The 25,713-nt window shown below is 41.1% G+C and overlaps 1 protein-coding gene across 1 annotated transcript; it reads right to left on the reverse strand.

Annotated features, from left to right (window-relative positions):
* Positions 1-469: 469 nt before the first annotated feature.
* LOC128743187 (pupal cuticle protein 27) lies at positions 470-25,326 on the reverse strand. Its single transcript, XM_053839718.1, has 3 exons — positions 25,002-25,326; positions 1,184-1,439; positions 470-1,115 (listed from the first exon to the last, which is right to left on the reverse strand). Exons 1-3 carry the CDS (start codon positions 25,011-25,013, stop codon positions 733-735), a joined length of 651 nt encoding a protein of 216 aa, XP_053695693.1. The 5' UTR covers positions 25,014-25,326; the 3' UTR covers positions 470-732.
* Between the last annotated feature and the right edge of the window lie 387 nt (positions 25,327-25,713).

Genomic DNA, 25,713 nt, shown 5'->3' on the forward strand with positions numbered 1-25,713 from the left:
TCAAACTAACGCAAAGTCGTCAATATAGCATGAATATGCTGTATTTTAATGATTTACCAGCTATTTTTTTCACACACAAAATTACATCGGTTAGCCATTTTTCTTTGTCATTTTTTCTTTGTTTTGCTAATAAATTTGACAGCTGCGCTGCTAGAAATCAGCAGTTTAATTCAAAGGTGTTCTACCAGTATAGATATACATTTCCCATCATTGATTTGCTTCAAAAAGTTATTGTTTATGAAATATGACAAGAGTCCGTCTTTACCGCCCTTCCTCTGTAAGGAAAAATTTAGTTCTGATAAGATGAGAATACTACTAGCATTAGAGCCGAGCCAATTTAAGGATTTCTATAGTGTTTCTAAAATACTGAGGCTGTTCGGTTCATTTTTTTTTCATTTTCTATCTAGAATAAACCGGTAAGACCGTATAGAAAAAAGAATTATTTCAATACTCATAAAAAGTAGAGAGATTTATTGCAACCTCAATCATGCATACACGAACAAATCGTCTCAACTGTAGACTATTTTTGAAACCAACTAAACACTAGTAAAAGTATATGACTGTTCAATTGTTGAGCTTCAGACCACAACACAGGATCCCAGGAGCTGGGATCGTTAGCACCTGGCTAAACAATCAACAATATCAAATATATTTATTGGCATTTAAGGCAGCAGTAGATTTGACTTAGGAGCACACACACACGGACGCACACACGGTATCACAGCCGATGGCTCAACCGGTGTAGCTAAGTGAATACGATCCGGTGTTGATGTCCACTTGGGCGTTCGGATGCCAGTATTCGGCACGTTGCTGAGCCGGCCGATAGTACTGTTGCTGTGGCTGTGGTTGTGCCTGGAAGCGGTGCTGTGGCTGCTGATACGCCGGAGCAGGTGTTACGTTGTTCTGGTAGTACTGCTGTGGAGCAGGATTATACTGAACGGGAGCTGGACGCGGCTGATAGGCGGGTGCCGATGGCTTCGTGTTATACCGCGAGTCCTTATAGTAGATGCTAGGGTCCTCCCGATACTGGCCGTCGTCTTCCTCGTCCGGACCCAGTGGCGGGTAGGCGTGATTGTTGTTTGTTAACGTCGGCGGTGGTACGTTGATGTCGGTACCTAAAAATAGGAAATAATGTAGTAACCTAAAGCGGAACTTGCTTTTCTTCGAATTGTCGTAACCCTACCGGCCGGTTCGAATCCTCGTTTACTCGCTCCGTACTCGATTTCGCGAAGCTTTCCGGCATCGTCGATGTAGCCGTACTTGCCCTGCACTTCTCCGGTGGGATATTTGGTTTCTATTTTGAACGAGCCATCGGCAGCTTCGTAACCGTAGCTGTAGCTACCATCCTCGTTGTGTCGGTTGATCTGCTTCAGGATGGGAACCGGTGTGGTGTAGTCCCTCTGGGCGGCGATCACCGTCACAACTGCGGACAGTATGAGCTGGAAAAATGAAAATTAAAAAAATCAGCGTTGAATCAACAATACAATCTCATGAAACATTCCAGCCCAACCAACAAGGATTATTTCAGTACCTACATTCAGAATGTCATAAAGTCATTTAAACGTATTCTTGAACACAAAGCCGTAAAGTCATGCTTCAAATAAAACGCACAACTCTCTGTTTCTCATTTTGTACGCAGCAGAACATGACTGCCAGCAAAGTATGATAAATACCCACCCACAGGAAGTAAAAAAATAACCATAAAAAGGAACCGTATCATCAAGGAACATCCCCAGTGCGTGCTGCTGCTACTTTTGTCATTTTATGATTTAGTTGAGTAAACAGTACGCGTAAGGATGCCCGCAGTTTGCAAATAAATACAATGCAATTCACTGTTCACGGTACGTTTGCTTATTGTGGAAAAGGAAATAAACATAAACATAGACCTTGTTGCACACTCATCCTCGGCGGCAATGGAGACGGAACGTGCTTTTCCTCGGTAGACGCATGACTTTCGGCTTTAGAAACTGTTTATTGTTATTTCCTTCGCCAGATCTGAATGGAGAATACGACCTGGTTGACACCATTTCGGTGTGTACAAGCATAATGCTAAAGTACAGTAATATTGAATTACGGTAAACTTCCTTTCAGAAAGCCTCTTAACGTAATCTAATATTTCGGAAAAAATCATCAAACTACACCTTTTTTGCGTCCAGTTGTGGTTCAGCGTTGGATGGAAGCAAAGCTCCATTCAAAGTTTACACCGCTTTCTTCACCTAATTTAATCAGCACCTTTGCTAATGGAACCTAAGACTGTTGAAGTTTGCGTTTGCTTCCCCGCCAGAATAAAATGACACTCCCAAAATGGCAAAAAAAGTTTGCCTTTTCTCGCTAACTCCCCATTCACTTGTCTCCTTTCAACAAGCACAAGTCGTAATAGATTGCTAATGAAAGAAATTAACCCCAACTGGAAACAAATATTTACTGCCACACCCTTGACCGTAATTAGTGGAACAAACAGTGCTCACAACATTGTCCTCTGCGAGACTGAGAGAGTCTTTTCGATATTATTCAATTGAAATTATACAAAAATAGAATTTCGCGAAACCTTTCTAACGAATTCAAAAATTAAGTCCATTTAAATACAGCGTACCGTTTTGAAAATCTCTACCTAATCTGCGGCATAATTCTGGGTCTTAATTACTAACAGCCAAATAGCGCAGACAAACGAAACCAGCTGCGACCGGTGAATGGGAAATGGCGAATGAAATCATGGATTAGGTATAAATTTTCCAAACCCTAAAATAATCTAATTTCCTCCTTCCATTGAGGCGAAAATATCATCCTGGAAACGGTAGGGAGATAGGTACCTTCACAGGTACAGCGTACCAGGAACGGCGAAAGAAATACAATTCTTTAGCATCAGCATTCGAAGATGTTTTCGTTTTTTAAGCCCGGAGCCGGAGAGTTTTCCCCCTCCGGGCGGTGGGCGGGGGTGGTACCAACCGACCGACCAACAATGCTCCATTACTCCAGTGCCAGTCAGTCAGTCAGCCAGGAGCACCCCTAGCCCTAGCGCACTGTTTTCTGTTTTCTGTTTGGATTGGAAAGCTGCGATATTGCATGAAAAATAAATGCTCAAATTGATGCTGATGTAGATGTTGCCCTAATGGAAAAACAACAAGAAGGAAATGATTTATTTCTCGCACAGCCTGGCTGGCTACAGCGCCGGTGCTGTGGCTTTCGGCTTTCGGTGGCCGTCAATTATTTCGCTTCACTGACCTGACGTGAATGGGTATTAAGATTGTGCTTGAACGTGAGTTCTCATTTTTTCGGCTTTTTTTTTCATAAACAAGATTTGATTATCAATTTTTCAAACTGACACCGATGAGAATGCACAGGAATGTAAGGCAAAACATAATCCGAAAGAAGAAGAAAAAAAGAGATCAAATTGACCACCTTTCTAGTGTGCTTATTGCCTTCGAAAGTTAGAAATTGCTTCACAATCAAATTATCCTTATGCCCCAGGAGAAAAGTGGAAAACTTTTGTCGCCATCCGAGAGCCTTGTCGGTGTGCAATGCGAGCGCTGCAGAATATTTACCCTCTCTCTGCTACTGTCTGCGGGCTACCTTTTCCGAGAATGTAGATAAATGCAGGATGGCTAGAAAATTGACTAACGAAAAATTATTATCGAAGAGTAACGATTGAGACAAATTTTCGGAAAAAAATTTAACATTTCGATGGTACATAATCTTACCGAATAAAAGTACCATTCTAGGAAAGCCATTAGAATTACATGATAAATGTAAAATAAAATTTAAATGACAGAATTATTTTGAAATCAAACAGCGGATAATGTCACAAACAAAATTTACACTTCCCATATCAATAATCGCTGGCGTGCCCAGACATAAACAGAAGGTGAGATACCCACCTGTCAAAAGCAAATTTTCGCCTGACAATCGTCAAGTAACAGTAGGATGGCGTATCCTTTTTATGCAATTAATCTACTTATCGCAAAAATACTTCCAGAATTGCGAATTCCAGCTTGAAGATTTTTATTAGCTTTTGGAAATTCAAAATTAGACTGAAAATTATGATTCAAAGAAATACCTGAAATGAGACTTTAAATAGTACCGTAAAACGGGGTATCATTAATCATTGGGGGTAACATTGATCAGTTCAGGAAAGTTGGAAGAAGTTGTTTATTTCACATATTTATACGAATGGTCCATTTGATCAATGTTACCCCGTTTTACGGTACGGGACTCTAACTCGTTCGTTTCGTTTGTTTACGTTCAGTTTGTTTGACTCCATAATAAACCGTATTTTTGCAGTGATATTGAGCATTAACTGTGGTTTAAAGTTGATTATACTCTTCGCTGTGATTAGTTTTGTGCCGGGTCAGTGGAATATCGCTTAATCGTGCTTTTTGTTCATATTTTTTTATGGGCTTATCACTTTTGTTCACATTAGTTGCTCTATGAAATATGGCTTATTCGAGCTTATTGTTTACATTTGCCGATTCCGTGACATCGATCAAAGTATATTGTGTTAAGGTTGTTTGATATCGCTTCACTATGTTCAAAGTAACTAGATTTGAGGTGGATCACTGCCGTATTCAAGGAAAATTGATTCAAGGTGGTTCATCTCGGCAAGAAGTTGTGCAGTATGGAAAGTGCATGTGATCATTGCGCCAAACCCGTGAAAGCGACTGAAGAGACAATCACCTGCATGGGATTTTTTGAACAGATCATTCATACTAAATGCGCAAGATTGAACTCGCCGGTCATGAAAGTGTTAAACGAGCGCAGGAATCTCTTTTGGATGTGCGACCAATGCATTGAATTGATGAAAGTGACACGTTTGAAACATGTTTTATCCTCCGTCGACCAGGCTGTCTCCTCAATGTCTGCTAACCATAGTGAGGCCATCAGTGATTTGAAGCAGGCAATCTTGGTTAACGGCAAGCAGATGGAACAGCCTTCTAAGAAAGTGCAAGAGACTATCTCTACACACTAGCCCCTAGAATTACTGTCGGCGAACCTCCAATGAAACGTCGTCGTGATTAACGCATTATGATTGCTAAGCCGCTTCTTGGAGGTACGAAACCATCGACCTCCGAAGCCGTAAAAACTGTTCCCCCTCGACCCCTTCGAAGGAATTATTCTGGCACTACCCATCCAGAATTCACCCTAGTGTTAAAGCGGATACAGTACCTGATTTGGTTAGAGAATGCTTGCAGTGCGATGGACCGTTCAAGGTCATTCCATTGACCAAAAAGGACACAGATTTGTCTGCAATGAACTTCATCTCGTTTAAAGTCGGGATGGATAGAAAATTACGAAACTTCGCATTGAACACGGGGACCGGGCTACAAGGTCTTCTCTTAAGATAGTTTCAGGGTGCCGCCTCGAAATACTACTGGGCACCATCAAACCTCCTCTCATCGCCTATTACTCCAATAATCACAGTAACTCCTGCGACGACCTAGAAACCAGCTATAACACCAAGATCTTTGGTCATGTAACTGCTTCTGACTCGCCGACCACTTCTAGCATCATAGAGGCTTCTGTTCCCCTTGCCACAGTCGAGCTTTTCCTACCAGCGCACATCAGCAATTCACAAACCCTGCACACCATTTTAGGCAACTCGCCGCGACTCTACCGGCATCTAATGCTGTACCGGGATACAATGAATACGGTATTATGGTAGCCCCCGACCTCCCCACCGCAGTCGAGTTATTCCTGCCAGTGTACACGGACCTGAAAGCTGAGTTTTATCGGGTGGATCACGGTATCCTCCTTGCTAGGCTGGAGAAGCTGGGAGTTTCCGCAACGTTCTGTAAGTGGTTACACTCGTACCTAACACACCGTAGGCTGAGTGTGAAGGTCGGATCAGAGTTTTCTGACTCGTTCAACAACATCTCTGGCGTACCACAGGGGAGCAACCTTGGGCTCTTGCTCTTTTCTCTTTTTATAAACGAACTATCAGCTCTTCTGCCACCAGGCTGTCGATCTTTTTATACCGACGATGTAAAAATCTTTTATGTAATTAAAATGGACTCCGACTGCATTGAACTGCAATACCTTGTGGACAAATTTGAAGATTGGTGCTCGAATAACATGCTTACCGTCAGCATCTCAAAGTGTTTTGCCATCTCCTTTTATCGTAAAAATAAGCCTATAACTCTTAGCTACAACATGGCAGGATATTTGTTACAACACACCTATCACATTCCTGATCTTGGTGTCGTCCTAGATAAAGCACTAACCTTCCATATACACTACAACGACATTGTCTCCAGAACCAATAAGCAACTTGGATTTATTTTTAAAATCGCCAAGAAGTTCCGATATGAGGAACGCTGCCGTTTGCTTAACTTAGAGACTCTTGAAAGAAGACGTGCCAACGCTCAAGCCACGTTCCTGGCTTGATTGCTATTAGGAGATATTGACAGCCCCACTCTTCTGAGTCAACTGAATCTGTATGCTCCTGAACGACCCCTCAGAACTAGCTATTTCCGGCACATGCAGGAACGGAATATAAAATACGGACTATACGACCCTATCCGATTTATGGCAATGCGGTTCAACGAACACTACGGTTGGTTCGATTTCAACATGACGCCTAATAATTTTCAACGACGACTCTCGCGTAGACGATAAATTTGTAATTGTACTATTGTATGTATTTACTGTCATATGTGTTTATATCATGAAGACCACCTAGTGTCCGACGATTTTTTTTACAAATCAACAAATAAACAAACAAATCTCATACTAATGCAGCCAATTATTGAAAACATGCTGTAAAACGACAATTAATTGAATCATTTTTCTTGTCAACGAGAAGGATCAGTACCGCAGAGAGAATTCAAAGGACCCTTCACCGAAACCTGGTTGAATCAAAATACGACGACAAGCCAGCTGTTTAACGATTCCTACTCCGTTTACCGACAGGATCGGTCGCGTTCAAATAGTTGTAAAAGTACTGGAGGTGGCGTTTTGTTAGCTGTTCGCTCAGGATTCAAGTCCTGCGCAGTTAATCCTCCCAACAGTTCGGCAGTTGAACAATTATGGGTCGCGATTACCACTGTTGACGGAATACTCTATCTCTGCGTAGTTTACATCCCTCCCGATCGCGTCAACGACGAAAACTTGATGGGCAACCATCTTGAAGCTATCAATTGGGTTGTGTCGCAATTAAAGCCTAGAGATAAAATTGTTATTTTGGGTGATTTTAACTTAAGCGCGATCTCTTGGCAGCGTAATTCCCACGGTTCTCTATTCCCGATCGCCTCTCGATCGTCCATAGGCACAGCCCCGCGAAAACTGCTTGATACATATAGCACCGCTGGACTTAAACAGATGAATGGGATTGAAAACGAGAATCATCGGACCCTTGATCTGTGCTTCGTTAGTGACGAGCTGTGCGTAGACTGTACGGTTACAGAAGCTCCGGTACCACTCGTAAAGATCTGCAGGCATCATCCTCCTTTACTAACGCAATTAAAGATCAGGCCACAGCAACGCTTCCGGGATACTTCCGAAAGCCTTTCATATGAGTTTAGTAAAACCAATTTCAACGGTATGAACGACTTTCTGGGCCACGTTGATTGGGAGGAGGTTCTCCGCGATCATGACGCTAGTCTCGCTGCATCAACCATTTCTAGCATACTGGCATATGCTATCGACCAGTTCGTGCCCGTCAAGTCAAAGCGCGTACCGCCTAAACCAGCCTGGGCGAACGCTGATCTCAAGCGCCTTAAAACGATTAAACGTGCAGCCCTTAGACGACACAGCAAGTATCGCACTGATGCCACGAGAATAAGATACGTAGAAATAAATACTACCTATAAACAACTCAATGATCACCTGTATAACGCCCATCAGAACAATCTGCAACGCCGTCTCAAGGCAAATCCAAAAAGTTTTTGGCGCTACGTGAATGAGCAACGTAAAGAATCGGGATTACCCTCTACGATGTCCAATGGTCTGCTCGAAGCTGACTCCGCCGCTGACATTGCCGACTTGTTCCGTTCTCATTTCAATAACGTTTTTACCAATGAACATCTCGAACCGCAGGATGTAGCCGTCGCCATCGAAAATGTTCCTCGACTTTCTGTACCTTTGTCGCAGTTTGTTATCTCCTTGGACATGGTTACGTCAGCTGGAAAAAGACTAAAATCATCCACGGGATATGGCCCTGACGGTATCCCGTCAATCATTTTGAAACGCTGTATGGAGACGCTAGCGGCACCGCTTGCAGCGGTATTCAACCTATCCTTGGCTACAGGCATTTTTCCAAACTGCTGGAAACAGTCATATGTTTTTCCTGTCTTTAAAAAAGGTTGTAAGCGAGTAGTCTCGAACTACCGGGGTATAGCTGCATTAAGTGCCACTTCTAAACTGTTTGAGTTGATTATTCTCCAGGAGCTTGCCCAGAGATATAATCACTACATCTCGTCGGATCAGCACGGATTTATGCCTAAACGATCTACAACAACCAACTTGACTTCCTTCACTTCGTTTGTAACACGCCAAATTGAGGATGGTCATCAAGTGGACGCGATATACACAGACTTATCTGCAGCATTTGATAAAATGAATCATCAAATTGCAATTGCCAAATTTGATCGACTTGGGATGGACGAACATTTGCTACTCTGGCTTCAATCTTACCTATGTGGTCGTAGCATGTCTGTGAAAATTGGTGATCACATTTCTTTGCCATTTCCTGTTTGTTCTGGTGTTCCACAAGGAAGCCACCTAGGACCGTTTTTATTCCTGCTGTATATGAACGACGTTAATTCCATTTTGAAATGCGCGAAACTCTCATACGCTGACGATCTAAAGCTATACCATACGATAAAGCAACCACTGGATATGAGTTTTCTGCAGGAGCAGTTGGAAAACTTCGCTAAATGGTGTCAAATTAACCGTTTGTCGCTGAATGTGTCTAAGTGCTCGGTAATCTCATTTGGACGAAAACATTCACTATTCCAGTATGACTATGCCTTGGCAGGCGTACGTTTACTGCGTGAATCCTCAGTTAAGGATTTGGGAGTTTTAATCGATGCAAAATTAACTTTCAAGGATCACATTTCATACGTGGTGGCAAAAGCTTCTTCACAGCTGGGCTTTTTATTTCGTTTCGCGAAAAAATTTAAGGACATCTACTGCCTGAAAACACTCTATTGTTCAATTGTGCGACCTGTACTGGAATACGCGTCTCCCGTCTGGTCTCCTTATTACCAGAACGAAATTCAACGCATCGAAGCTATTCAGCGAAAGTTCATCCGCTTCGCTTTACGTCATCTCAGATGGACGGATCCACGGAACTTACCCAGCTATAAAAACCGTTGAATGCTGATCGGCCTGGAATTACTAGAGGAAAGACGCAATGTGGCAAAAGTATGCTTTATTGGCGATCTCCTGCAAGGTAACGTTGATTGTTCAATACTCCTCAGCATGCTGGATATCAATATACGACGCCGCAATCTACGATATCACTCGTTCCTCAGTATTACTCCAGCTAGGACGAATTATGGTCTACATGAACCAGTGCGCAGTATGTCTCGTCTTTTCAATCAATGTTACCATGTATTTGACTTTAATGTGTCTCGAGAAACAAACAAGTATAATTTTAGACGTGTTTTATGTTAATAATCTAAACAGACGAGTATTGTAAATACGTTACTTAGTTATTTGTGTCATTGGGGTGATATTTTACCTGTTGACGTTAATAAAAATAAAACAACAAATAAAACAATAAAACAACAAATAAAGGAATAAAGTGGAACCAAAAATAATACCTAATTCCGTACAACTCCTTGAAATTAAGGGGATCGAAGAAAGCGAGGACATCCCGTACCAAACTACTTCATATATGATATTTCACTCGGTTATGGGCTACCGCTCTCCAATTCCTCGGACACCGAGTGCGCTCCGCCAGATCTCGCTCTTGGTCTAACCATCTTACTCGCTGCCTTCCTGGTCGTCTTGTTCCTACCGGATTTGAGGCGAATACCATTTTTGCAGGGTAGCTGTCCGGCAATCTTGCAACATGCCCTGCCTTAACCACGTTTTGCGATACTGGGTTCGCCATAGGGTGCCTAAAACCATTGACAATCATATGCACCTTCTAGCTTGATCAAAACGATCAAAACACATTTTATTTTAAGGTGCATTTAGCGTAGTTTACTTTCGACCTCACACGTCGCAAATTCCTTCGAAACCCGTCTTTCATTCTAAGTTTACGGAGCTTTTTCGAAGCTCTATCACTAGTGGTTACTTTAACCGCCATGATGCCTTAGTTATAAAACAAACTTCACTGAATATTTTTATTAGGCAAAGACTGAGTTATTCGGTCACTAAATGAAGCTTAGGTTGTGTTTGGTGACAAGCTTTTCACGATCATTATCATTATAGTTCAGTTTAATTTGTTTAGCTTTCAAATCATATGCCAAGTTTCACTTTGAGATATTTTCACTGTTTGATGCTTTTACGGCTGACAGAAATATTTAGGTACGAAATGTGAGGTGGTCATCAACGTCAAACATAGCTCTGACTCTCTAGTGCCACCCCGGAGATCCAAGTCAATTGCTTCAGACACATGCTGGAGTAGTCACGTCTGTCTCGAAGCGAGGCATAGGATACGACGAAGATTACGGAAAGGATTGGAAATTCCATACTTGGAATGTCCCAGCTCTACATAAACCGGCACGAGTAGACTTGCAAACTCGCGAAATACCCTGACTAGGAGTGGGGATTGTTGCTATTCAGATCTGTTCGCAAGCCAAACTCCGGACAAAGGGAGTTCCGTCCAGTAGTTCCTATTGTACCACAGCAAGTACTAATTTTGTAAAATATACTTCACTCTCAAACGCACCAATTTATTAAAACCCGTCTCGGGTTTTTTCATTCTTTGCTTTCTTTTTTTCTTAGATTAGATGAGTCCATTACCAGGGGGCTTGTCCTTAGAGCTTTTCGGAGTAGGGGTATTGGTGGGTCATTAAAAAAATATATAAAAAGTACTACTACAGTTGCGGTAATCAGGCGGTACGTGGACTCGCTTTCGTAGCGTTGGGGAAGCAAAAGTCACGAGTTATCCAGTAGAAACCCGTAGATGTTCTTATAGTAGTGCAAGAAAAAACGTAATCAATGTCTGCGCACCGACAATCGTTAAGGACGAGTCCTACAACGGGTAGAGCGCAACTACAGAGAATACCCAAACCACAACGTGAAAATCGTCATCGGTGGAGATGCAAATGTGCAGAAGGAAAAATTCTTTCGTCTTGGCATAGGCAGATGACATGGCTTTCACCTGTCGACCAACGGTAATGGTCTAAGCTTTGTAAGCTAACTCTCATTTTGAACATGTCGCAATTGGCGGTCGATACTTGCGGGTGTCATTGATGTACGGTCCTTCTAGGAACCCAATACTGTCTCTGTCCGCAGGTTGTCGAACGTTTGGTTGCTTGGTTCCGGCTTCTAAAATTGGCGAGAGGGCGGCTGCACCATGGAATCCACCGGATCATTATCAGGCTCTGGACGGAAGAACAAATGCCGGAAGAGCGATTGGATTACCTCATTTGCCCTGACTGACCCAAGACTGGAACTCACCATTACCACTGCCATAATGAAGTACATTATACATAATGAAGTTCCGTGCCTCACGGTAGTCATCTGGGGCTTCTGGTATTTGTTCTAAATGATGTATGCAGTCGTCTGAACTCTTCTAGGCTTGTGTTCGCCGATAATTTAAAAATATTCCGGGAAATTAGAACTGGACTGGACTGGACTGTTGCGTTCTCCAAGACGATATTGACTCTGTTTAATGATGATGTACTCTAAACGTCCACCCTACTTTCTGTGCCCGTGTTAATAGTTTTGGTTACAAATGAACTGAAACCGACGTGGTATTTTCAGCATTTTTATTTTTGATACTATTTGGCAAAAGGAATGAATGTTAAACCAACACTAGCTGCTTCCGCAAACCGAAAATCATCTGCAGCTTCTTCAATCACAAGCCCACAAGAAAACAAAACAGAGTTTATATTTTGATTAAATTGCCCGGGGAGCGGTCTCACTTCAGGAGGAAATTGCATTTTGATAAGCAGAACTAACCTGACACGAAACATTTTCCGCTTTATAACTGCACCGAGCAAGAAATCATTGCCAAACGTCATACCATTCTTGGCAACAACGGCTGTTTTCCAATCTTCTCGTCGGTATTATTGTAGCCGTTTCGTTGATAGCATATTTTTTCATTCCATTTTCACCGAGCCATAGCTATCCCGCAGCGGAAGACAGCCAACGAAGGCTGCTTTCAAGTCCTCGTACAACCAACTGGCTGGCTGACTATCCGGGCAAACCCGATAGGGACCTCTTCCGGGAGAGCAAAGCCTGCCTGACGGTAAGCCTTTCCCAACAAAGTCACTCGGTTTGCCATCATCACCATCAGCATCAGCAGCGTACAGAACGGCAGTAGAAAAGAATTCAATGCCAGGAATAAAGCTTTCACGATTATGATCGTCGCTTTTGTCTTTGACCTGACCCCACCATACAGAGACCGTCTCGTCGTCCCTGTCCTGGTCGTCGTCGTCGCCGTCGTAGGTTTTTCAGCGAAGCAAAATCCATTCTTCGCCTCATTCGACTGCGTAGGATAGGAATTATGATGTTCGACGCGCGTAATAAAAACTGCTTGATTGCAACACGAATTCGGTGCGGTTCGGTAATAAAATAAAAAATGCTTTGCTGTCGAAATTTCCAGCTTAGGCTGTGGGATTATTTTTCATTACTTCATCTAATTTTCCAAGTAAGAGACCATAAGAATGCCACAACCCGCAATTTTGATTGATTTATTGCTTTACTTTCAATGGCCTAAAACCAATTTCAGAATTCATTGCACCAGAAACCTTTTTCTATAATTCAATTAGCTGAAGTTGAATTTATTGTCTTGCTATGTTTCGAAATAAGTACAGCCTGTGAAGGCAAATAACCTTCTTAAATTGAAAACACACAACTTTTTGTGGTTCATAAAATGTTCCAATCATAATGGTACCTTAAAGGATAAACTTGTTTGGAAAATGTGTTGTTAGGCAATAAACCTCAACGCAGCTTCAGTCAATCCTGCTCGCTGTGCCGTGCGAAGTTTGCAAAAAAGTTTTCCTCTGGCACGAGAGAGAAAGAGAGAGTACCCTGCGGTACCTACGGGACAGGATTGGAATACTTTTGTGTGAACACAAATTGGATTCCACGTGTCGCTCGCCCCCGCCATAGTGGGGTCGCACAGCAAGTTATAGGCCTTCCATCCGGGATTGTTGGGAAGAGTGAAATACATCACTTTAATTACGTAACAATGCAATTTTTCGGCGAGTGCTCGTTCGCCTCGTCGATTTTTTCTGTCCGTACGCTGTTAATCATGTTCATTGATCGGCGAAACGTATCCTTGTTGAAAAATGTTTTTTTTGCACGTTGGAAATAATTTTACATGTCATTGGAAGAAAATTGTCAGCAATGAAACCATGCAGTTCATTTGTATGATCGATGTATTTGCAATCGTCGTGGACCATCAATCAAACAATAATTTGAATTTATTGCTCAAAAAAAATTAGGGCATAACGAGTACATAATCTAAAAGTTTGTTATCTAAAAACTGCTGAAAGAAACTGTCACATAGCCGTTGAACAGTTAACTTCCTAACTAAAACAAAATAAAGGCGAATAAATAAGTTGTTAAACGCTGGCAAAATGCCACGAGTCTGAGTGAGCAGCATCGTTTGCTACTTCGTAATAAGTTAAAAGATAAATATCGCTCTGTATTAATTGCTCGTTTAATTCTGTTTTCACTTTGTTTTGACGCTACGGCAAACTATTTCAACAAAGGTTGACAAAGGTTGACGAGTTAGTATTTCCATACACCAGAGCAAATAAATCTTCAACAAATTCATAGGGTGCGCAGCTTGCGCGTAAATGGAAGTGAAAAGAGTTACCAAATTCAAAATTCAAAACTCGCTTAATGTTAACGGGGTGTCATTCATGGTATTCATGGGGATTCACGGTACTAAATGAGGTAACGTAACCAAAATAATTCTACACGTAATTTTACTGTACCTACTTCCTAACTTTATAATCTATTATTCATTCAGATTTGTTTCTTCTACATCTTTCAGGAGCTTATAGAGCCGGTCTGGCTCGTGCTCAGCTTTGCCAATCTTCCAGATTTGTTTCGATTTTCCAGACTTTTTGATGCCTTTTTAATGATTTTTATTCCTACACCTCGCAAAAAGTCATCAACTCTCATTTCAAGTAAAATTTCACATCTGCGGTAAGCAAAACCTCCAACATGTTTTCCAAAAACTGTCTATCAATTCAAATGACTGCCATATTTCTGCAAGATATTTTTACTCTCGTTTACCAGATTTTCGTAAAAACCGATTGACAAACTTGTTTGCGCACCATCAAGTACTTCTCTCCACTGTACTCGGTCTTGGGCTCCTTGTCGCCAATTCTTTGAACGTCTCGACACAAGTCGCCAGTCGACGCAAGTCGGCTTCAATCTGGTTGAGCCATCTAGCACATTGGGCACCTTTGTTTTTGGTGCCGGTGGCGGTGGAGTTCTTAAAGACGACATATTCCCTTCAATAGTCACTGACCACAGAAAGCCCCCGCCCCCGCCGTTTCTATTAGTGATGTCAAAGTCATCTGAAAATAGTAGGAGTTAGTTACTTTTGCTGAAGATCCCGGTCGCCGAATCGAGCTTTCAAAAGAAATGCTGAATAACATACAGGACAGCGCATACCCTTCCTGTAACCCTCTTCGTGATTCGAAGGGATACGAGAGTTCCTCCGAAACACGCTCGTAGCACATCAGTCGCTGGAGGGAAGCTTTGATCAACCGCGTCGGTTTGTCGGGAAATCCGTTCTCGTGCATTATCTACCGTAGGTGTTCGCGTACGACTGCATCGAATGCTGCTCTGAAATCCGCGAAAGCATGATGCGAGGGCACGCTGTACTCCCAATATTTCTGGAGTACTTGTGCGATGTGTGTGTGTGTGTGTGTGTGTGTGTGTGTGTGTGTGTGTGTGTGTGTGTGTGTGTGTGTGTGTGTGTGTGTGGTGTGTGTGTGTGTGTGTGTGTGTGTGTGTGTGTGTGTGTGTGTGTGTGTGTGTGTGTGTGTGTGTGTGTGTGTGTGTGTGTGTGTGTGTGTGTGAGTGTTTGTTTTTGTAGAGTTCTACCGGGATTTGGTCCTTTCCGGCGATTCTATTAGTCTGCAGCTATAGATTTCTCGTCGGATCTCCTCAATCTTTTCGGAAGCCGGGATGCTGTTATCGTTGGTGAGCACTCCCAGGTTACCTTCTGTTAAATCTCCTTTTGTTATATTGCCAGGTTTCCCTCCTCGCTCCTACACTGGTTTCAAACTTCGGTATGTATTCCATAGCAGACTAATTCGCCTTCGCATACAACTAGCGCGAGTCATTGGCCCTGAATAGTTGTTTACGATCTCTGCCCTCCTTCTAGAGCTTTTCTCCTTCTTAAAATCTTGACGTACTTTTCACGGCCGTCAATAATTGGATTGATTCTTCCTCCTGGCAATGCTTAGGTAATTTTTCCAAGATCTTTTCTACTCCTCATCGCATGCTGGCCAGTATGAGTATACCTGTCATTTGGTGCACTCGGGTTTTCTTCAACTGGCCCCGCCTAGTGATGTCCGATTACTTCTCGATTAATCGAACTAATCGATTATCTGTTAAAATAATCGATTAATTTTTAATCGATTGCTTTATGTTCCGATTATTAGATAATCGATTACCTGGTCGATCGATTATGCCGGATTTTTTAAAATTTTATTATTTAACAATTTCTAACAAATTTAATTTATTACAGTGGCTGGCGCTTAGCTACTAAATTAACCACACGCGATTAGCCAGTTAGTTGGTTTCGCTTAGTTGGTTTCGAGGTACGATGCTGATCTAACAAACTGGTCGTCGTATTCGTATGTTCAAATCTCGGTTAGACGATGCTCCTAGATAGAATCAGTAGAGTTGTTGCACTAGCTTCGTAATTGTCGTAATAGCCCTTTAATAATACTGATGTGAAGTCTGTCGATAAATAGGGGTCAAGTCTTAAGCCTGGTATCCAGCTGAAAAGAAAACAGCTCAAGAAAAAAACCTGCTACCGTTTTGATTCAAACTTCGAACACTTAAGCCATGCTAAAACTTTCTAAAAAGTAAAATGTTCGAAAAGAGCTTTTTACTACCTCCATGAATGGTTCAATAGCATGACAATTTATTTATTTTCATGGGAAAATTTTAAAAATGAGGATAAAATGTTATTTTATAATGAAAAACACTAAAAAACTGCTGTTCGGTTTTGATTCAAACTTCGAACACTTTCATGGTCGATTTTCAAAGCTCGAATATTTCAGTCTCAGACATCGAATACTTATATTACTTTTCAAAGTATTAATGCTTTTAGTGTCATTCAACTGAAATAAGTGAAATTACATCCTTTTTCTAAACACTGTCCTTTTAAATCCACCGAACAGTGTAATTTAAATTTTTCACACAATAATTAGTTTGAATCCGTACTTCTGTAGTCAATTGGCAATATTTTCAAACTCTATGTACCACATCTAAAGCAAGTTAACTTTGTACAGCTTTACAATGCAGATAGTTCATTTTCCCAAAGGAAAATCCGGAAAAACCGGATATTATTCGTGGGTGTTCGAAGTTTGAATCACACTTGAAAACGTGATTCAAACTTCGAACACTTTTTATTTATCTAATATCTTTGAAATAATGCATGAAATATTGTATTTTAACTATGCTTTAGTACGTATATATCTTGCACTTACCTAATAATCGCGAAGTAGGAAGGTAAATGTTCTAAAATTGGTAAAATAATGCAATCGAAAAAACAGCTACTTTTGCACGAAACGCTAAGAGTATGCGAACGAAGTCAAAATCTGAGTTCTCACTGTTTTCCAGCGCCTGCTGATTTCTTACAACGAGTCCTACAGTTCAATGTCATACCTCACCGGATAAAGGACATTCTAACGAACACGGTAGTGTACAATAAGCAGAATATTTTATCTTATTAGCGATACTAACGAGCATTTTATTCTGAAGTGTTCGAAGTTTGAGACTGTTCTAAGTTTGAATCAGAACGGTATTTACCAACGGTGTGGCACGCTAGAATTTCAGCATAACGAACATCTATTTTCATTCCACTTTCACCAAAACTGGATAAACTGTTGTCGTATTTTCACTCATTCAACAGAAAAATATTATATGATGTATAATATATTACAAAACCGCAATCCGCAAGAATATTCATAAACTGTATAAATAATCTTAAACTGCCATCATTTGGTACAGCCAGCAACAAGTTTTGTTACCCGATTTAACATTGCCTTAGGACGAACAGGCCATTTTTCGTATGTCATTGCCAGTGATGTCGGTTACGGTCCGAAATATATGGGAGATGACAACCTTGCCATCCCGTTGCTATTTACCGACCAATCTGATGGAGTTCTTTTAACGTTAGTTGCATATGAATCAATTGAACAACAATGGAGATAGAGCCGAAAGTGTATCTGCAAGTATCCTTATTTTTGGTATCGGGACGTAAAGGTTATAACCAATCGATTATTTCGACTAATCGATTATATAGCGCCGATTAATCGATGTCGATTATTGGCCGCCCAAAAAGTAATCGATTATTAACTAATCGATTAACTGGAAAAATCGGACATCACTAGCCCCGCCGTAGCAACATCATTGACAACCGAGCGTATCCTACCTCGTACGTCTTCGACGATCGAAGCTCCTAATTCCATAGAGGAAGGAATATTGCTTAATCGCCGAAGGCGTGATCGGCGAGAATGGGTTTGACGCAAAGTATCGATAGTTTTAAATTATCGAAGTGGAGCTTTCGACTGTTGATGATTCTCAAACTTTATGTTTTCGGCAGGACAGTCAATCGGCAAAGCAAAACGACACTTTATTAAGTCTATTCCCGACGTTTCGATGTATTTAAAATCTTTAAAAAAAAAAGAGTTCTACAACATAAAATAACAGATTATTCTAATGTTACTTTTTAAGAAATGTTAACTGTGTTATTTTATGCCTAGATCACTTACATGGTCTCTTGAGTTTCATTCCGTCGACGTGATAATCGAACAAAACTGGTGAAACGTCATAACGTTGGCAATATTAATCTCGAGCCACTTTCACTACAACCAAAAAACGAACTCATTCAGCAAACTTTGTAGACGACAGCAATATTTTGTGGTTCCAACTATCAAATACAATTTCAGGTCGACGGCGTATACTAGCTTGCAGCCAGATACGAACAAACAGAGTGACTTCGTTGAAGAACAGCATGAACAACAAGGGTCCCATATGACTACCTTGCAGAACACCTAAATTATTATTAAATTGCGAAGATATTCTTGTACCCAGCTTAAGGTTGAGCTTAAGCTCGTCAACGAATTGACTCGAAGCACCAAGTCGAAAAATTTTACATAGAAATATCGCGTGATCAATGCGATCGAAAACTGAATTTAGATCAGTACAAATGACATCAATTTGTGTTTTTCTGTTCCATGTGCGATACACACGATGAAGTAAACTGTAGCTAGTTAATACAAACAAAGCGACCCGGCACGAATTCATGTTGAGAGGCAGAGATGTAATTCTTCGTAAGAGAGAGGAAGACGCCACTCACTATAAACTCAAATAGCTTAGAGCCTAAAGGTTAATGATGCCACGGTAATTCCTAACGTTCGCTTGGTCTCCAGATTCTAACACTGGAAACATGAAAGACTGTTTCCATATTTCAGGAAATGTCCCCTGCACAAAAGACTTGTGTTGTTTATTGAAAACAACAGCAAAAAATCCGTTTTCGTTTCTTTGCCCGCCCAGTTAGCTTCGAGGTACGATGTTGGTCTAACAAACCAGTCGTCGTATGTTCGAATCTCGGCTAGGCGATGCTGCTACATAGAGTCAGTAGAATTGTTGCACTAGCCCCGTAACTGTCCTGTACTTTAACAGCCGGCCGCGAAGTCTGTCGATCAAGAAGGGTAATTACTAGGGTGATGCTGCTGAATCTAGTTGTGCAGTTGCCTCGCCTTCGTCCGGAATGGGGATGTTCGAGAAAAGCAGGCCATCGAGAAGAGTATAGCCGATTTGGTTCAATGTTCGTTGGTCCGGTGATCAGGGTTTCGTGAATATCTCTGCAGGAAAAGATAGTGCTTCTGATCTCCAAACCTTGGAAAGTCGCAAAGTTAGTGCATCACTTCCCTACCGACCCGGGCGTTCATATCTCCGATTTACGACTTTGATGTCCCCTGGCCAACAGCTGTAATACGTCGCCACCAGCTGCGTGAAGAACGCTTCCTTCTCGTTTTCGGGTTTATCTTCGTGTGGGCAGTGCACATTCATAGACATGACCATAGCTGAAGAAACGGCCTTTTATCCTTCCAATTCAGCACGCGATCCTTCTTTCTACAAAGGCCCTTCCCAGCCAGTTGAAGTCTCCACCGCTAGGGGAGAATAGAGCCTTCTCGATAAGAATCTCCACGCCATTACGCCTTTGCCACAGATGCAGTGCGACGATGCCGAACTCCCTGGATTGTAGCTGTTTGAATAGCACCCTCTCCATGCCGAATTTTTCTGACTCTAGTCGAATTGTCTTGTTTGTTTGTGGTGACGTAGGTCGCTTAGTTTCGCCCGCTCTGAATCAGACACTGTCGTAAGCTGCTCCTAACATGAAGTACAATCTTGCTTGCATGAGTGCCTCCTACCCTACCAGTATTTGTTTGATGTTAGTTTCCACCAGAATTGGTCACTCGACCTCAACCATGGTTGCTCTTATTCCGGATGGTATAACGAGAAAGTAGGGATAGGAGTTGCTAGATAAGTGGCTAGAAATCACTGCTGTTTACAGGTCCCCAAATCACCGGAATTTTCTATAAATGTTTTTCGATGAATGAAGTATTATTGTTGTTTTTTATTTTATTAAAGACACTTTACACTATTTCGGTGCATTCGTGTCTATAGTAAAGTATTGCATGTATTAGGTTATTTTTTGTCTGGAAATTAACTCAATGGAGTTTCTTTCGGCTTTGCAGTCGTTATTTTTTGTGACAAAAAGAAATTTTCGGTGGAGAGCTCTAATAGATTCAATAGATACAGGCAAAATTAAGGAAAACTGACTAATATTTTTCCATCGGAAGCTTTGTTTGGGAAGCATTTGGTGAAACTGGAGGGACTGAGATTACTATCGCATCATAAGCTTCAAAACGAATAGCAGAAACTTTATCCAAATTCTGAAAAGTTCTTTTCTACCATATTTGTGTAAATATCACTGCAATGGGCGTACAGTGGTATTCATACCCCTAAGTAAATTAAGCAGTGCATCAAGGGTTACAAAATTCCTGGACTAGGCGGTTCGCTTTTCAGACTTAAATCTTATCGTTAAATATTCGTCTGTTACAGAGCCGTACCGTGGCACTGTGGCGCCCTTGGCAAAGACCCGATCTAGCACTCCATCGTTTCTTATATCCGTGCTCCTTTCAAGTTTATAATAAAAGATAAGAAAACCACTAACCAGACTCTGAACCTGCAGGAACACATTTTCTATATCACATTTTGTTCCAAATTTTGTGTCAAATTTTGGAACAGATGTGGACTAGCTTCTGAACCAGATTTTGGACCACATTTTTGATCAAATTTTGGATGTGAAGCAGATTTTGGGACACACCTTTTTGAGCAGCTTTGAAACCACCAACCAGATTTTGGATCTGGTTTTGAACCATATTTTTGACCTGGACTAGATTTCGAACCATATCTATACCTATAAAGAAGGATTTCTGTCTGTCTGTCTGTCTGTCCCATGTTCCTTATAGAATCGAAAACTACTGAACCAATCGGCGTGAAAATTTGCATGTAGAGGTTTTTGGGGCCAGGAAAGGTTTTAGTGATGATTGGAGACCCCTCCCCCCACTAAGAGGGGGGGCTCCCATACAAATGAAACACAAATTTCTGCAAAACTCGAGAACTAATCAAGCAAATAGAACCAAATTTGGCATATGGGTGTTTTCGGTAACAATAATTTATTCTAGGGTAATTTGAGACCCCTCCCCTCTTTATAAGGGGAATTATAACTCCTTTCCCCTTTAAGAGGGGGGGCTTCCATACAAATTTCCTCATAACTCGAGAACTAATGAAGCAAATGGAACCAAATTTGGCATGTGAAGGTTTTCGAGGGCAAGAAAATTTTCTATGTTGAATTAGGAGCCCTCCTCACTTTGAGAGGGGGGGCTCCTGTACAAATGAAATACCAATTTCCTCATAACTCGAGAACTAATCAAGCAAATGGAACTAAATTTGGCATGTGTGTGTTTTTGGAGACAAATTTTTTTTCTATGATGAATTGGGACCCCTCCCCACTTTAGGAGGGGGGGGCTCCTATACAAACGAAATACAAATTTCCTCATAACTCGAGAGCTAATCCAGCAAATGGAACCAAATTTGGCATGTAGGTGTTTTTGGAGGCAAGAATTTTTTCTATGATGAATAAGAACCTCTCCCCACTTTAGGAGGGGGGGCTCCTATACAAATGAAATACAAATTTCCTCATAACTCGAGAACTAATCAAGCAAATAGAACCAAATTTGGCATGTGGGTGTTTTCGGTGACAAGAATTTATTCTATGGTAAATTGAGACCCCTTCTTCTTTATAAGGGGAATTATAACTCCTCTCCCCTTTAAGAGGGGGGCTTCCATACAAATTACTTCATAACTCGAGAACTAATCAAGCAAATGGAACCAAATTTGGCATGTGAAGGTTTTCGAGGGCAAGAAAATTTTCTACGGTGAATTAGGACCCCTCTCCACTTTAAGAGGGGGGGCTCCTGTACAAATGAAATACAAATTTCCTCCTAACTCGAGAACTAATCAAGCAAATAGAACAACATTTGGCATGTGGGTGTTTTCGGTGACAAGAATTTATTCTATGGTGAATTGAGACCCCTCCCTGTTTATAAGGGGAATCATAACTCCTCTCCCCTTTAAGAGGGGGGGGCTTCCATACAAATTTCCTCATAACTCGAGAACTAAACAAGCAAATGGAACCAAATTTGGCATGTGAAGGTTTTCGAGGGCAAGAAAATTTTCTATGTTGAATTAGGACCCCTTACCACTTTAAGAAAGGGGCTCCTGTACAAATGAAATACCAATTTCCTCATAACTCGAGAACTAATCAAGCGAATTGAACCAAATTTGGCATGTGTGTGTTTTTGGAGACAAATTTTTTTTCCAATGATGAATTGGGACCCCTCCTCACTTTAGGAGGGGGGTCCTATACAAACGAAATTCAAATTTCCTCATAACTCGAGAACTAATCAAGCAAATGGAACCAAATTTGGCGTGTAGGTGTTTTTGGAGGCAATAATTTTTTCTGTGATGAATTAGGACCTCTTCCCACATTAGGAGAGGGGGCTCCTATACAAATGAAATACAAATTTCCTCATAATTCGAGAACTAATCAAGCAAATGGAACCATATTTGGCATGTGGGTGTTTTTGGAGGCAACCATTTTTTCCATGATGAATTAGAACTTCTTACCTTTTTAGGAGGGGGGGGGGCTCCCATATAAACGAAATACAAATTTCCTCATAACTTTAGAACTAATCAAGCAAATGGAACCAAATTTGGCATGTGAGAGTTTTAGATGGCAGAATTTTTTTCTGTGGTGTATTACGACCCCTTCCCCTTTTAAGAGGGTGGGCTCTCATACAAATGAAATACAAATTTCCTTATAATTTGAGTACTATTCAAGCAAAGGGAACCAAATTTAGCATGTAGAAGATTTTTGAGTCTTGAGTTTATTTTATGATAGTTAGAGACCTCTCACCCCTGTGGTAGGGGCATATGGACTCTTATACAAATAAAACAGAAATTTTTGCGAAACTCAAAAACTAATCCAACTCGAGAAATTCGAGACTCTTCCATAAAACAATAATCAATAACAAGACCACAAAAACTATCTATAGTAACACTAGATCATTCAGGACGAGCTGGTCGCGAGTGTTGCCGGTGACCCGCCGTCGGAAGCGCCGCCCACTGGGGGGCTTGCAAAACTCGAGATTGTGACAAAGATCATTCGAGATTCATGATTTATGTACAACACAGGTTAATTTGTGGCAATACAAAGTTTGTCGGGTCAGCTAGTTATATTATAAACCAAATGCTGGACCAGATCTTGGATCAGATTTTGAACCAGATTCTGGACCTGGACCATATAATAAAACTGGACTATATCGGGGACATTTTTTATTAAATGTTGTTGCAGATTTTTTTAACAAATCTGGACCACATTTTTTATCTAGTTTTGGCTCAGATTCTGGACTAGAGGTTCTGTATATAAGCGACGTGATTCCGGATGCCTGGAAAAATATCGAAAAATCTATTCTGTAAAATTTGGTAAACAAATTCCATTTTCTAAAGTTATTTTTATCACAGTGGTAAAGTAACAGATTAACTATTATCAATATCCAAAATTGGGTGAAATCTGGACAGCCATAATGATTAAGCTAAATTCTCAAACTTAAAGGCATACTATTTTTTTCTAAATCAAAACATTATAACAATAAATGTTTGAATGTTTGAATGAAATGAATGTTTCATTAATCGGCATGATAATGTCGGCCAATGGACACAATAATATGGAATTCAAAAATATGTTAATACATGTTCAAATATAGTTATCGAATATTAGATTAGAAGGGATCGCAATCTAGAAAAATTAGTAGGTACAATAAAAGCATTCCATTTCAACAGCAATTTTATGCTAAAATTGCACTACAACTGCCACACAATCAAACTTAATTTATCTGGTTACGTCATTTCCATTGCTGTGTAACAAGTTCTTAAGAAAAAGAAACAAGACTAACACCTTCTCTTTGTGTGGCAGCAACTACTGCGAAACAAGGTCGATTCCTGGTGATGGGGTTTTTTATATCACCCGTATGATTACACATGTCCATCATTCGTATTCAAATTGACAGGCGGAAGTGATACTCCTAGGGTGATATCGCATCAATTCCACAATCGCACACTAATTGGTTTTTTAAAGTATTTCAATCTTGGTGAATGTTGTTGTCCTTGTTGGCTCACAAATATGAGAACATTGTTGCAAATCGAGCCAGAGGCATGGACTGTCTGCACAGTCGCGAGTAATAACGAGGATGACTTTTTTATTTCACACCCCGTGGGCGACGGGACTAGAAAGTGAACACGCGAAGCTGGGGCGATTGCATTATTTGTTGCGTGCAAATTCAAACCAGTAAATACGCAATCAGCGTTTCTAATCAAATTATGAAAGGCTTTTGACTTATTTAATTTCCGATTATCGAAACCTTTTGTTGCACAAAGCTTTCCGTATTTGGAATTTGACCTTCTGTTACGATCTTATTGATTCTTCCAGCCTCTCCCGGTCGAGATTCGAACATACCACGACTGACTTGTTGGACCAGTGTCGTACTTCGACTTTAAAGCTTCACTTTCGATTAAATTTTCTTTATCAATCACATCAGTCACTGTTTAAATTGACGCTCCATTATTATTGCATGAAAATTCAGAACCACTCTGCCCCAGTAACTCACTCTTTCAAACCGTTCACTTTCTTGACGATGAAATATAATCAGGCCAAAAGCACCGGAAAATCGATTTTCCAAACACTGCTCCTCTATTGACACATCAAACAAAAATGTCTTCATCAGAATATCCTTATCCAGCAATTTTCTTCCATCATCCAGCACACAGGCACTGTGTCGTTACTCAAAGTCCAATTACCAGCAAATTGCTATACATATACGTACACGACTTATTACAGCTTGCAATTTACGTTGACACTGTGCTCACCATTCGGGTATGTCTTCCTTATTTAGGACCTCATCCTTCAACTTTGCTACAAATGGCAGCTAATAATAGCACTCCCTTCACTATTGAACCAAACCTAAACCAGGGAAACTAATAAACATACTTACCAAAGTATTCATTTTTGGTTTGATGACTGAATTAAATCCGACTACCGACTTCGGTAAAACGGGGTGCGGTGATAAGGTGTGTATTTTTTTTCTGCTTTCTTCCCGATAAAGCTGGAAGGTGCGAAAATTGTCACGATTAAAGTGCGGTAATAGTCTTTTACGATAATGATCCGACGACAGGCACAGTCACTTGGCACGCAGAACTTTTCCGTTTCGCTTTGGTCGCTCGATCGTCGTTTAGGGACGTGCGCGCGCGCGATTTTTCCGTTCGAATGTTCTTTCGTAGCACAATAGTGCAGCGGTTCAGCCCAAGACGGTGGGCCCAGCCAGCAGTGTGGTCGACAGCGATAAAAGTTTGTTTACAAACAGCTCGCACGCAGCGCCCGGACGGGAGCTTTTATATGGGCATACCAACACAGGTGTGGAGATTCTCTCCCGGGCCGCTCGCTCGATCGTGCTCTCCGGTAAGCTCTCCAAGAAAAGTCGCTAATTGCTATCCATTAGTGTAGGAATTTCTAGCCAAAGCCTACAGTTGGGTGGTACATTTTTACTCTTTTAGTAGGTAAACTTTGAGAGTAAAATAAGTCAGAGTGAACAGTGAGAGAAAAACGAACGCAACCGAATTAAAATGCGCACCAAATCGCGATTACAGCAGGTTGGTGGGCAGGTGGTATGAAACTGATCCGCGGATAGATAGCAAGTCGATCCACTA

The sequence above is a fragment of the Sabethes cyaneus genome, chromosome 1, assembly GCF_943734655.1.
Source record: "Sabethes cyaneus chromosome 1, idSabCyanKW18_F2, whole genome shotgun sequence".
Lineage (NCBI taxonomy): Eukaryota > Metazoa > Arthropoda > Insecta > Diptera > Culicidae > Sabethes > Sabethes cyaneus.